Source organism: Camelus ferus, chromosome 9, assembly GCF_009834535.1.
Source record: "Camelus ferus isolate YT-003-E chromosome 9, BCGSAC_Cfer_1.0, whole genome shotgun sequence".
Lineage (NCBI taxonomy): Eukaryota > Metazoa > Chordata > Mammalia > Artiodactyla > Camelidae > Camelus > Camelus ferus.
Genome location: NC_045704.1, coordinates 57,928,722 through 57,943,077, shown reverse-complemented (window position 1 = coordinate 57,943,077; position 14,356 = coordinate 57,928,722). Strand labels below are relative to the sequence as shown.

General features: G+C 50.2%; 1 protein-coding gene across 2 annotated transcripts in view; it reads right to left on the bottom strand.

Annotated features, from left to right (window-relative positions):
* Positions 1 to 900: 900 nt before the first annotated feature.
* Positions 901 to 14,356, bottom strand: part of ZNF697 (zinc finger protein 697) — a 28,282-nt gene continuing 14,826 nt past the window's right edge. Inside the window, exons 1-3 of one of the 2 annotated variants that reach the window (XM_032486930.1) lie at positions 12,885 to 13,166; positions 7,064 to 7,344; positions 901 to 5,622 (exon numbers count right to left, since the gene is read on the bottom strand). In XM_032486930.1, the coding sequence (XP_032342821.1) occupies positions 4,205 to 5,622; positions 7,064 to 7,307 (1,662 nt within the window). In that variant the 5' untranslated portion in view covers positions 7,308 to 7,344; positions 12,885 to 13,166 and the 3' untranslated portion in view covers positions 901 to 4,204. Of the gene's footprint in view, positions 5,623 to 7,063; positions 7,345 to 12,884; positions 13,167 to 14,356 lie in introns of those variants that run through there. The other variant, XM_032486929.1, reaches the window with a different exon arrangement.

Here is a 14,356-nt window from a genome sequence, read left to right as displayed (position 1 = left end):
TGACTGCCCTCCTTCCAGGACCAGAACCCAGCATTTGCTGGCCCTGCTAGGCAGGGAAAGGGCTGTGGACATTCTTTCAAGGAGGTAGCTGTGATGATTAAAAGAAATTAAGGTGCTTTTTATGCTTCCTCTTCTCTATTTCTTGGGAAACCCTTCCTTCCACACTGCTCTCTCATTGTTTCCCTGATGTTGGGCAGAGACTAGCTAAAAAGTATTTTGAGCAAAAGGTCAGTCTAGCTGATAAGTTCCATTCCGTATTATGAGTAGCCACTAAGTTACATTTCCAAGAACTGGGGGAAAGAAAATACTTTGTTACGTGATTCAGGAATACATTTTTTATAGATTAGGGATGAGACCTGAGACTGCCTCTCTTCTCCATGACTACCTTCCCCCTGCCCGCTGCCCAAATTCCCCACAGATCGCTTCTTAACAAGGAATGAAGACACAGATCTCTGCAAATCAGGACAACAGTATAACATAAACACGTTCCCAACCTCCCGAAGCCGTATCAGTGCAGAAGTGCTGCCGTGAATTATGGGTTAGAATGGGCAGACTCTTCAGACATCAGCCAGCTCCACGATGATCTCGGATCCACCAGGACATTAAATCAGGAGGCAGCAAGCTCTCTCTGTACCGGTCCAGGCAGTAAATATCTCAGGATTGTGGGTCACGTCGCCGCTGTAACAACTACTCAACCTTGCTGTCTTAGTGCAAAACCAGCCACAGACATTAGGTAAGAAGGCTGTCTGGGTAGAACGGTATTCCAACAAAATTTTGTTTACACAAAGGGGCAGGCTGGATTTGATAGTTTGAACACTCCTGCTTTACCAGAACGGAGCTTCCATAGACTGAACTGAGTGATATTTAACAAGTGACAAGTAAAGAGAGGAAAGAATGACATGGTAAAAGATGGATATGGATTTAATGACATATTCCGGATTGGTTGCTGAACACCAGAATGCTGTCCAAGGAACCATTATTAAATAAAACCACCTGAAAATAAGGCAATTCTCACATACACAAGCACACACCCACACACACACATACAAAACCTGTTACTTTTAGGATCATTAAATTATTCACTATTTTAACAAACGGCTGTAAAATAACATTACAGGAAAGGAAAATGGGCACACACTTTAGAAACAGTTCAGATTGTCTATGAACACGGTTTCTTAGTTTGTCCTTTTTCACATATGTACAGCCTCCTGATCTTGAAGAGGCCACATGGCTCAAGGGCTTAACTTCTCCTCCTCTTCTTTGAACACAGCATTCAATATTTAATCAAGCCGGTTAACCAATTTAAAACTGCTCCAGGTTCTGCTCCGTAAAGGGCGGCCTGCCCTTGACCAAACTCCCCAGGGAACAAATGATACACTTGCCTCCACCATCATGAATGACTTGGTGGAAGGAGTCTTCAGATGACCGTTTTCAAGGATGAACCAGTTGCCAGGGTTTGCTTTAGAAATCCTAAAACTAGATCCAAGAAACAACCTCCTGAATGCATTCAACCTCACTTAACACAGATATGTTCCCTGAAGAATTGTAAGAGAAATGGAATCACATTTGAGATGCACCAGGAGAGTGGGGCGTTGATGGCTGGACTGTCTTCTTTGCTAAAGGATGCGCTCACAGGACAGATACAGAAGTAGTAGCTGGCTCTCTCATCCAAGGTAATAGACAGAACAGGAGAGGTCAATGAAATCCAAAGATTTCCACTGCCATTAAATTATTTCACATTAACTTCAATCTCTTCTCCTCATTGAACCCACTCTCGAAATCTGCTGCTACAGGACACCCTGGGTGCCGAGGAGATTATGCAATAGTATGAAAACATCAGCAAAAGACCAAGTCACCCATAAAGTCGATCATCAACCCATGAATAATCAAAAGTTGGATGAGATTTCATACGCACAGACTCAAGAGAACTTAAAACAGCTGGAAGAGGTAGATGTGCATGAAAAAAAAAACACACACAAAGGAGAAAGGGCACCTGCAAACTGGCTATATTATTTTCCTGTGAGTCTTATACACTTAGTATTCAGACGACAGCTCAGAATAAATAATGGACGCTTGCTTTGCTCAGACTACTCTTGACTAAAAGAAAATTAAAAGGAATTCAGATCTTCCAGAACTATCTATATTTCGAAAATCTATTCGCCTTTGTGAATAACAATAAACTGATCAACAGGGCAAGATCAGCAGGCTTGACACAAGCCCCGAATTCTCAGGGTTTTTAAATAAGTGTTTTTTATAATGGCAAAAACATGCTTTCCTCTGGTACCCAAGGAGGTTCTTTGCTTGAATATAACTGATCAAGTATAAATTACCAGTATCCATAGAAAGTTGCTAAAATCACAAAAACAATCTTGTGGGCTTTTTTTTTTTTTTTCCCTTCAAGTGTGTCCAACAGTTTGTGAAGACACTTCCATGAAAAGTGTAGGGCAATAATCACTAGCAAAGAAAACAAAACCGCTTTCCACAACTCTACCTTCTAAAGGCTAACCTAAGGGAGGGGTGTTCAGCAGAGGTCACTGAAGTCTATACAAGAGTCATCTAACTACAGTCCCTACTAGGAATGGAACATCTCTAGGACACTCTAATTACATGACAAAGACCAGCTTTGTCAACTAGGACATCTTTGGCCCTTCTAGACTAGCCTTAAGTTTTCCATCAAGCATTAAGAATGTTCAGTGTCCTTATTTTATGATATAAATCACGGCAGGTAAGTCTTCCTAGCAGCTGAGCTGGAGAGCACAAAAAGTCAGACCACACCTATCCACACCGTCACCGCCTCTCTTCAGAACTGCGCACTGCACACCTGTCCCCAGGCCCTCCCTAAGACGGGGGTCATAATACTGCTCTACCTCACAAAGACGCGAGAAACAACTAACAATCATGAAAAAGCATAAAGCACTTTACAAATACAAAAGTGCTCTTTTGGCATTTATATAACAACCAGAAAACATTCATTGCTTGTGCTATTTGGCAATTTTGCATTTACACCTCTCCCTGCTTGTGCCCTCCTTGAGTAAAGTCTGAAGCTTTCTATTGTGCCTCCCTACATAGGAAAGAGAAATTTCTACTCACACCAGAACCCATATCAATAGGGATGGAGGTGGGGGTTGGAATAGCGCCTCCATTACTGCAGAGGGGGAGGGGCACACAGATACGAAGTGAAGGCAAATAAGAGGGAAGAAGCCTTGCACCCCAACATGTGAACATTTGCTTTCCTGGGTTTATCCCACAAGGACAGGAAAACTCGAAGCTACTGGACTTTTGTAGCAGGTCACCGGGGCAACTGCTGGTGGCCTGGAGTTCACTTGAAACAAACATCAAGCAGACTCGGGAAAGGAAAAGTCACACAGAGCTGGGATCACAGATGAGACCTGAAGGAAATCCTGGGCCTGGAACACACCTGACACCAGGGGCAGGGGTCTGGTCATCCACATAGACAACCTTGACCCAGCAAGAAGCTACAATATTTTAGAGGAAGTAGCCAAGAACCAGGAGCAGGACCAAGATTTCCAAGATCTGAAAACCAGTTATGAATGAATTTCCAAACCTCCGAAATTCGGCCCTTGAAATGAGGGTGTGTAGCTTTTCTGCCCAGTTTCCCCTGGATGTCTCAAAATAGCAGCTAACGGTGGCTCAGAGAGAGGAAGGGAAGCGGACACAAGGTATCCACTCCTGTAAGATTGACAAGGTTCCTCTACTTTTTGTGGGACTAGAGCTGATGTGGGGGTACAGGGCAAACAGTGGCTCCATACCTGGTGAAACCAGGATAGAATTATTCATGCCCGCCTTTTGTTTTACCCAATAACCCTCACTGCAACCACACTCCCTCCCTGCTTCCCCCAGACCAGCACCGCCCAAACTATTCTATTGCCTGCCATCCTGTTCCCTCCCCCAGCCCGCTAGCTCGCCTTCCTCAAGATCCTCAAGTGCCTGCCCCTCCACGCTCTTCACCCCTACGGCGTGTATATGAAGTCACCAGGCTCAAGCACATCTCCCAAAGATGAAGAGGCGGGCAAAAATCCAGCACACCCAAAGAACAACTCTTACTCTACCTTCCCCTTCAGGACCCCAAACACCTAAAGGCTCCCCAGTCATTCTCAGATTGTCCCTCCCGCCCCTTCCCCATTTCTTTCTCTAGGGTCTGTCCCCAAGACAACTCGTCCAGACGCGCTCCCCGGGTCCAGCCCTAGCACAGGTGCAGCTTCTGGTGCTGCGCGAGGTGCGTTTTGTAGCGGAAGCCCTTGCCGCAGCCGGTGCACTTGTGTGGCTTGTTGCCGGTGTGGATGCGCCGGTGGCGGATCAGGTGCGAGCTCTGGATGAAGCTCTTGCCGCACTCGATGCAGGTGTAGGGCTTCTCGCCCGTGTGCGTGCGCTGGTGCTGCGTGAGAGTGGAGAAGTCGCTGAAGCGCTTCTCACACTGGCCGCAGCAGAAGGGCTTCTCGCCCGTGTGCACACGCAGGTGGTTCACCAGGTGCGAGTTGCGCCCGAAGCCCTTGCCGCACTCGCGGCAGACGTAGGGCCGCTCGCCCGAGTGCGTGCGCTTGTGCGTGAAGAGGTGCGAGCTGACGCTGAAGGTCTCGCCGCACTCGGAGCACATGTAGGGCTTCTCGCCCGTGTGCACGCGCTGGTGCTTCACCAGGTCCGAGCGCCAGCTGAAGCGCTTGCCGCACTCGCCGCAGCCGTGTGGCTTCTCACCCGTGTGAATGCGCTGATGGTTGGCCAGGTGCGAGCGGCGCACGAAGCCCTTGCCGCACTCCCCGCAGGCGAAGGGCCGCAGCGCCGCCGGCCCCGCGCCGCTGGCCGCCGCATGCGCGCGCCGGTGGCTCAGCAGGTGCGAGCTGAGGCTGAAGGCCTCGCCACACTCCGGGCACGGGTAGGGCTTCTCGCCCGTGTGCAGGCGCCGGTGCTTGAGCAGGTCGGCGCGCCAGCTGAAGCTCTTGCCGCAGTCGGCGCACAGGTTGGGCCGCTCGCCCGTGTGCAGCCGCAGGTGGTTGGTCAGGTAGGTGTTGCGGCTGAAGCCCTTGCCGCACTCGCCGCAGCGGAAGGGCTTCTCGCGCGGGGGCCGGGCCAGCGCCGGCCCCGCCCCGAAGGCCCCCGCCACGCCCACCCCCACCACCCCGACCACCGCGCCGCACTCGCCCGCGAGGCCGAAGGGCTCCAGGCTGGCCGCCGCGGCGGCCTCTGCCAGGCGGTGGATGCGCTGGTGCTGCAGGAAGGCGGCGCCCGGGCTGAAGCTCTCCCCGCAGTCGGGGCAGATGGTGGGCGCATCCATGATGCTGGCCATCAGGCTGTCGAGCTCCCCGAGGTCCATGGCCATGGGGTGGTGGAGCCGGCGGAAGCGGCGGTGGGCAGGTTTTTCGCCCCGGTGCCGGGTCCCCAGGGAGAGGTGCCTCCTCCATGGAAGCACCGGAGGGGGTGGCTGCTCCTCTTCCTCCTCTAGGCGGTTCTCCCCAGCGCTCTCCTCCTCCTCCTCCTCTTCTCGGGGACTCCGGGAAACGCTGTCGGACTCAGACAGTCCTGGGAACATCGCCATCTCAGCTACTCCAGATTGGTCATCCTCTTCCTCACGGAGAGCAATCCCTCCTTCCTCACTCAGCAGCCCCTCTGCAACAGAAACGGCAGCAGTTGGGGGTGACTACACTTGACCCTCAGGAGGTAAACCCAGAGGTAGCCAGTGACAGTTAAGAGTGTGCCCCATGGGTAATACCCTTCCCCAGGTACGCTCACGCCCTCTCTTTCCAAGGTCCCCCCACCTCCATTCCAGCCTCCTGCCCACTGTGGTTCTCCAGGGGAAAGCCTAAAGGAAAGCGAATGCCGAAAGCAGGGGGGAAAGCTCATTAACCTGCCCCCGCAACCCCGCCTGCCCTCCAGCTCTTCAGGCACCTGTCCCTTGGCCCAGGCCCCACCCACTGGACGGGAGGCTCTGCTCAGCAGAGCCACCTGAAAGCCTCACAGGCTGCTTGAGATGGGCAAGTCCGGGATCTCCGAAGAAATTTGCTTACTCTTAGAGCCACCAGCGCCTTTCAGGGACCGAGCCTCAAAAGACAGGACCACTCCAGCCAGCCACAAGAAAAGACTACCTGGCCTAACCAAGCCCTGGGCTGATTTTTAAAATATGATTGGTCAGTCAGGAACAGCTGAAGGTGAAACAGCAAACACACCCCAGCTTAAGGCCTTTTTACTGTGTAAGGGGGTGGGGGTGAAGAGGGAAGGAGAGATAGGGAAGTGAGTGCAGGGCCTGGAGCTTGCGAGTCCAGCTTAGAGTCTGAGCGGGGACACATACTTGTCTGCCCCTGACTGCCAGCCCCTCAGCAGAGGGCGCTCCAGACAGTTACTGAGATGTGGAAGACCGCGTGCTCTGTGCCCTGCAGGGGAGGGCTGCAGGGGGTCTGGGAGGTGTAGGGGGGAGGAATGTAACCTCAAGTTCCTGACCAGAAGGTATTTCAGCTCATTGCTGTCCCCAAGGGATGCACAGGGCAGGATAAAGCCACAAAAGCCACAAAAGCCCAAAGACGAGCCAGGGAAGTGGTTGGAAGCCCAGCATGTACCCTTTCCAGATCAGGAATAGCAAGGGAAAAAGCAGAGGCCTTGGGCGCCTTGGGTATTAGCCATGTGAACCTGAGCAGGTCCCTTACCACTGAGTTTCCATATCTGCAAAAGGGGATGATAGCTGTAACTGTAAACATCTGGATACTGTTTGCTTGGCACTGTGCTAAGTCTTTACATGCAGCAACTCATCCTACTGTCCAACAACCCCATGAGGTTGATCCCACTATTTTACCTATGTCCCTCTTGTGCTGTTACAATTGTTCATTTATGGCGGCAGTATTCTGTACACTGTAAAGTTATATTTACCAGCACAGCCCACTTTAGTCCAAACTGAAAAAAAGGAAGTTCCTCAGCCTTAAGATGGTACAGAACCTGCTTAATGGTCTCCTCTAGAGAGCTCCCTCCCAATGAATGCTGCCACTGGTTATCACTCTGGAGAAGCTTCAAAGAAATGTGAATGGGGCAGCTTCCAGGGAGAGTACACTTTTCCCCTCACCTGTGCAGATGTCAGACACCAGCTCTCTCTCATCTGAGTGCCCCCTGGGAGCTTCCTCCTGTGGGTTGGAGCCCGTCTCCTGCTCTGGGCGGCCTTCTCTCTTGTCTGTGTTGTGTGGGTTACAGCCCATTCCTCTTTCTTCCGGGTCCCCTTCCCTGTCTTCAGAGTTCTCAAAATCAGTGCCCATCCCTTTGTCTTCTGAGTCCTGGGCTTCACACATGCCCTGGTTATCTTCTTGTTCCATCCAGGAAGAACAGGACAGGGGAGGTGACCAGGGATCCCTGCTCCAGACAAAACACACAGATAAAGGTCTTGTGAGTCTAGACGCATCCCCCTCACCATGTCTGGCTTTGATTTCCGTGAAAATAAGAGTACAGAGCTCCAAGCCCCACCTCCCATTTTAATGTAAATAGAAGTGAGGGAAAAGGAGGCTGGTCTGGGTAGCAGAAGGACAGTGGCAACTCACGAGGCTACATGCCAGCTCTCACTGGACTCCAGTTCGACCTGCTCCCACCAATGAAGCGGATTATTCTGTTAATTTGGCTCTATAGCTTTAACAGTGGGGTAACACTGGTATTCCCATTTTACAGCTGAGAAAATCTGAAGCTCAAAAGGAGGACCTGGAGGACAGTATAGCTCAGTGGTAGAGGGCAGGCTTAGCAAGCACCTGCCCCACCCCAACCCAAGAAAAAGAGGAGCCAGCTAGCCTAAGGCTAACTTGTACACAATCAAGTGGGGATTAAACCAGTCATGCTGCCTAAAAGTCCCATGTTCCTTCCTCTTGTTAAAGCTTGCCCTCCTCAAACCCACAGCAATCTTGTGAGGATCTTGAGGGGGCCTCTGAGCAGCCAGAGAAAAAGTACATTCAAGACACAAGAATGACAGAAGCATTGGTATACGAACTTCTCAGCTAAGACCATGTCACCCACAGCAGTGGCATCCTGGCTCTGCAGAGAGGATCTGCTGCTCTCCTGCGAGCAGTGAGCCAAGTAATTCAAGCTTTAGTAGGTCTGCTGGGGGTGGGTGGAACAGATGCAGGGATCTGCTATATGAGAAGCCATCTCTAGAGCTTTATTACATTTTTTTGCCTTATTATGTACTTTAATTGTCCAGAGCCCTTAAAGGAACATGCCCGGGGCATAGTCAGTAACCCCTCTACAGAACAGCCCAGCGTGTGAATTAGAAGGAAAAAATGGTATCAGGTTCCTAAACCTGCTGTAGATGTCAGGTTTACATTTCAAATTTATAAGGGCCCCCTGCCAAGACCGAGCAGTTGAGCCAAAAAATAATTGACTTCTGCCATCTATCACTCTTAGAGCTTAGCCCAGGGCAGCACAGCAGTTTATAGGTCAAGGATCTTGGATTAAGACTTTGATGTGCCCAGCTCTCTCTCTGGGGCCTCGGCAGCCCCCAAATAGGACTTGCAAGAATATGACTGAGCAAGACTCCCCTACCTTGGCTTTTCCCGCCCACCTCTGTTGAGAAGGCTTCCCAGAGGCAGCCCCAGCTCGGCCCACTCTTCATAGTGGAAAACAGGAGTTCCAGGCAGCAGCCATTCTGGCCCGGTCAGCCTTCCTCCGGAGCCCAAGGCAAGTCAATTAACCTCTCTTTGTTTCAGAATCCTCATCAGTGCAAAGAGGATGGGGCTACTTAACCTTTCTCACAGGGAGGGTGTCAGAAGGAAACATTAAAAAGCACTTTGGGCAATACTGTGGAGTGGAATTGGTACTCTGAGTATTCCAAGCGTGGAATTCACACATTATTTCGCTCGTTAAGTCCTGACGCCATTCCAGCACACCTCGAAGGCACAGCAGGCCCTCCGTCATTTTGGTAGACTCATGGCCCTCAGTAGCGTGTTACATCCTTTCTCAGGGCTGATGAGATGCTCCCTAGATTAGAGTGAAAAAAGGAACCCTGTCCCTTAAACATCACAGGAAAATGGCAGTGACTGAGGCTGGTCAGTCAGCAGTGTCCTGGAATGCATCTGAGTTCCTTTAGAATATATGCTGTTAAAAATGCCAGGTTTCAAACACTCAGGACTGGGCTGTAGGAGAAAATCCCTTTAAAGCCATAAGCCTTTTAAGAGGTCTCTCCCGCAAGGGACTGTTGCCCCCAAATTGCTTCTACCCAGCACTCTCTGACCTCTTGGAGTGCAGACTCTGTAGACAAGTGCACCCCTTGTGTCTGCATATGTAATACACCCCGAAGGTGAGGGGGGAGAGGTAAGAGTAAGGTTTTCAAACATGTGACCTATTGGTTCGCTAGTGGCTAAAAGCAGCAGAGAGGTTGGGGGAACTTAAAGGGGACCTAATCAGTAGTTTCAGCCTATCTAAGACCAGCAAGAAGAATTTTATAGCAATAGAGTAAAGGAAATAAGTGTGTCACCAGGAACTCACAAAACTAAAATGCAGGGTATGGTGCCCCGAATGTGGTGCGGAAGTGACTGCTGCTCTTTACCAAGAAGGGCAGGGTTTAAGGGTCCACCCTGGGAAGCAGGGAAGTATAGGGTTTTACCTCTAAGCCCTTTTAAGAAGGACAGAACACCTTCTGAGTACCTCAGACACAGCAAAAATGGAACAAGAGGACTTTGTGACCTGTGATTTCCTGAGAACCAAGAGATAATTTATACCAGAGATAGTAAATAAATAAACATGATTGTTTTAGACCTAAGTGGAGAGCAAGGCAAGAGGCAGAGTCTGAGACTCCTCTTTAGGGCTGGCTCTAAAGTTCACAGCGCTGCCCCACTCGAATTAAGGAAGTTCTGGGTTCCCAAAGGGAGCATGTCCAGATCCTCATTCACACCAGGGGAGGGAAGATTAGGGATGCTCTGAAATGAGTGGGAAAGCTTCTGTCGCCTGGAGAGTCACCATTCATGGGACAGCGTTGACTCAAGTTTGTTTAAAAATGCATCATGTCAGTGCAAAACTGGAAATCTGCATGCCCCACAATATGGATTCAGTTCCATTCATGCCACCACATCATAGGGTTATAAGCAGCTATCAAGTAACAGAGAAGGCTATTTAGAGGTAAGGAAAGACAGTCACAATATATTATTAGATGAAAACTAGCTGGTTTAAAAATAATCTCATTTTGTTTATTAGTATATGCACACTAGCATATAGCATTACACACGTCTACATGGGTTCAGAGAGCAAAACCAGAAGATTATTTGTTAAAATGTTAAACAGCTCTTAGTCACTTCTAGGGGCTTGGCATCATTTAATCTTAACAACCCCGAAAAGCAGGGGATTCTTTTCAACTTCAGAGCCGAGGAACTAGGCACCTAAGTTAAGTCATACAGATCATTAGTGGCAGAGCAAGGGGTAAGCCCCTGGGGTCCAGCTCCAAAGCCCACATTCTGAACCAGAAGCTGGTGTGTTGTTTGGGACAACTTATTCTGAATTCTCTACAATAGAGCCAACTTTGTTTTCAATGTGATAAAATACATTAAAGGAAAACCTATGATTATTGTAAAAGCAACAGAAAGGAAGAGCAGGCTAGGAGTTGTGATTACCCCAATTTAGAAGCCATAATTTTCCAAAGCGTTATCGAGACACTGGTAGAACTGAAGTGTCAGTCACTAGATATCTAGGCACATTCTGTTCCAACTCCATTCTCATTCATTCTCAGAATTAGAACCAGCAACGTGTTTTCCTAGGCAAGGCTAGGATTGGATAATTAGTAGGTGGCAGGGCTTGCTGATAGCTTTGTGGCTACACTGACCCGGGTTCAAATTCCTAGCTCTGTCAGCTACTTCACCTTGTGCAAGTCACTGAACCATGCTGAGCCTCAGATTTTGCACCCATAAAAATAAGGATGCTGCCACCTAACCACGTAAAACTAATGTTTGTAAAAGCCACTGGCACAGTGCAGAGATACAGTAAATGGTAGTTATATTATGAAACTTATTCCAATGTCTTGATTTAAAAGAAAAACACTCACAAACACACACCCACACTTCTCAAATTGCAGGTCACCTTTTTACAGCTTTATTCATGGAGAATCGCCTTTGGCAAGTACAAGCAGAAATTCCTCTGGCCTTACCACTCAAGCCTCTATTAATGAATAGCCCACCGTGTGGAGACAAGACCCCAGGATGGGCTAGCTGCTGAGGGGAGCTGGGACAAAGGAAAAACGTTCAGTTCCATGTTGGTTTGGAGATGCTGATAACCCATCCTGTGTACAGAAAGTTGACCTCTCAAGTATGCACGGTCCAATGAACTCTGACTTATACCATCTGTAAGGGAGCTCTTCTCCCCCCACCAGGAAGGGACACTTGTTTAAACAGAAGGGGGAACCAAACAGAGGTGATGGTGGGAGCAGTCAGGCAAGTAAGATCAATCCTGCATCTGGTTCTAAGCACTGAACTAGCAGTCATGAGGGAGAGCCCTGGTTTGGGCCACCACAGACACTGTGCTATGTGACTTTGAATAAGTATTTGCCCCTCCGGGCTTCTGTTCAATGAGGAGGTTGGGTTTGAATGTGCCTGAGCCCTCCTCTCGCCATCACATGACAAGCCAGAGAGTGAGTCCAGGGAGGCACCACTGTCAGTTTCATTAGACGGTTTCAGCTCCAGCTTGTTGACTCAACTCCCACAGCAAGCTGTTAACTCCCCGAACACCCACCACCACCACAATCCCTTCTGTAGGATGCAGATCACTTCGGTGTGGGTTCGACCAACTTTGCCAAGACTGCTTAAATCCTAGTTCTTAGAACTTGCACTATTTTCATGTCCCTTTCCTCCTACCCTATGCCCCCCAACTCAAAAAGGAGTAATGTTTAGTACTCTATAAAGTCACTAGGAAAATGCTCCTTCTAGACACACTCAACCCCATTTGAAAGGTGAAGCAGATCATTTGGAAGATACAGACACAGAGTGGAGGTAAATGTGATGAATTATGTTGGAAGGAAGGAGGGAGGCAGGGAATGAGGAAGGGGAAGGGCAAGTAAAGCCAGTAGCTGAGCCAGATTTAGAATTGAACCTGCCTCCGTTTATTGGCAAGTTTTCCCAATGGCCCCCTCTCTGGACCTATGGAAAGGCAAGACCTATCCCTTTCCAACAGCAAAAGCGCGGCCACTTAATAGATTCAACTTCATTTCCTGTCAAGAGGCGGAGGCAGACAAGCACACATCTCTCATCCGCCTTATTAATAGGGAAACCGCTGGCTTGGCCGTATTTCTCCGGGGGCATTTTGCACGGGACCCCAACAGCGCGCCCCCTGCTGGCGGGGATGGGAGTGGTAGAGTGTGGTGCTCACCCATCGCACTGCTAGACATTTCCCATTGGAATGACCAACGCAGCTGACCTGCACTTGAGTGGATCCCTCATTTGACTGCAATAATTGCGTGCAGTGAGCATGGGGAGTCACCGACCCTGCTTCCTGTTTGAAAAAGCTAAGGCTCGGCCAGTCAAGTTCCAGGGGACCTTGGTGCTCAGGTAGAGTCAGGCCGCTTCCCAGCGTCTCGTGGCTCCTGGCTATCGGATTCCCACGCCCCGCTCCTGGTCCCCCGGGAAGGTGACAGCTGTCCAAGGCGTGACGCTGGGAGAGGAGCAGGCCCACCTGTGGCCCCGGAAAAGGACGGATAACAGGGGGAGGGAGCCAGCAGCCAGAGAGCGGACTTCTCTCCACCCCCTCCCCGGCGGGGCCGGGAGTCATGTGCCATGGCCACTGCCAGGTGGCCAGGAGCCAGGCTTGCTGGGTTGTCATGTCAGGGGAAGGAAGCGGCCAGGCGGCCAGCCAGGAGCGGCTCCCACTCCGTCTCCACCAGGCTGCGGCTCCTTTCCTGACCCCCTCTCCTCTCTCGCGGGTCCCTTCCTTACCTTGGTGGCCGGGATGGCTCAGGCTCCTGCCTCCCCCCGCAGCCCTCAGAGGCTTCCTCCCTTCACTTCCCACGCCCCCTGCGCACCACTCTCTCCCAAGGGAGGGTTTCCATAGCAGAGTCCGGGCAGGGACGCCCGACTGGGTAGAATCCTGGAAAAACAATTTAAGCCTGCGGTTCCAAAGGCTGAACTCATGACCACAACTGGGGTCTAACCAGGGATTCCAGGGGGTTAATCATTTGTCAGTCTTCAAGCACCAACTGAGTAAACAGTCAACCAACCTCTCAGGGCATATGGCCATCAGAGCCCTGCCTCCTCATGGGTGAGCCTGTGGTCAGAAAGATCGCAAAGAAGTCCACCTCACCATCCTTGCAGGGGATGCCTCCAGTGAACAGGGAGAATGCGTCTGCACCCCAGGGGGCAGCTGACTTGCCAGTCACACGCCCAGAGTGTCCAGCCTCAAGCGGCGGACAGCTGCACTAGGTGCACATCAATTTGACAGAGAGAGCCGAAAGATCCCTGCAGCTAAGTATTGACCACTCTCCAGACAGGAGAAGCTAAAATAATATGGTTTCCTCCTTGCGGTTACTGCTTTTTAACCTGGCGAGGGAAGCCCATGTTGAAAAAAGAGAAAGCCTCAAAGCCAAGGCAACAGAGAAATCAATTTACAGCCAGCACTAGTCTGAGACTCCTTCCAATCTCTATGGTCGAGAATAGCACACATATCCTTGGGGTCAGGCATTTCCTGTCGGTTGGGCTGGGGCCCCTCAGTTTGGCCAGAGGGCCTCAGCCTATCACAGCTGCCAAGCCTCCCGCACCAGCCCACTCCTCCTGTATAAAATCAGAATCACTGCAATGCAGAGACAGATCCTAAGCGCCTTCGAGTTTAGTTTAGACCATCTGCCCTCAGGATGAGAAGGCACAAAAGCTAAAGGTTTCCATGCAGGCATTTACTCATCCATAGTTTGCATTCAACTAAAACAGAATGTTCTCCCTGATGTCCCGGGAATCCTTCCATTCATGATTTTTCTCTCTGCTCTGCTTGGCATTGTCCACCACCACTACCCGTACACAACCTCAGCTTCTTTTCTTACCCAGCACCTGGACAGTCCTCAGAAGAATTGTCTTTAGCTATTTACTCAGCAGCTGGCTCAAATGTTCAATGCTTGTAGTTCACGGAATCATAGACTTGGGACTCCCTTTGCTGAAACTCCTTCTACAGACAGGAAACTGAGGCTCAGAGGGGGAAAGTGGCCAGCTCAGAGACCGAAAGGCAGTTTGCTAGAAGAGTTTTGGCCAAATCTCAATTTTCTGATGGCTTTTCCAGTGATCTTTCCATCTCTTTAATATAAAACACCACTTCAAAAAGAGACAGCCAGATACAGTCGGGGCACATTCTGACTTGTCGCTTTTTTTGCACATTATTTGTCAGGGTTCTCCAGAGAAACAGAACCAACAGGATGTGTATAGAG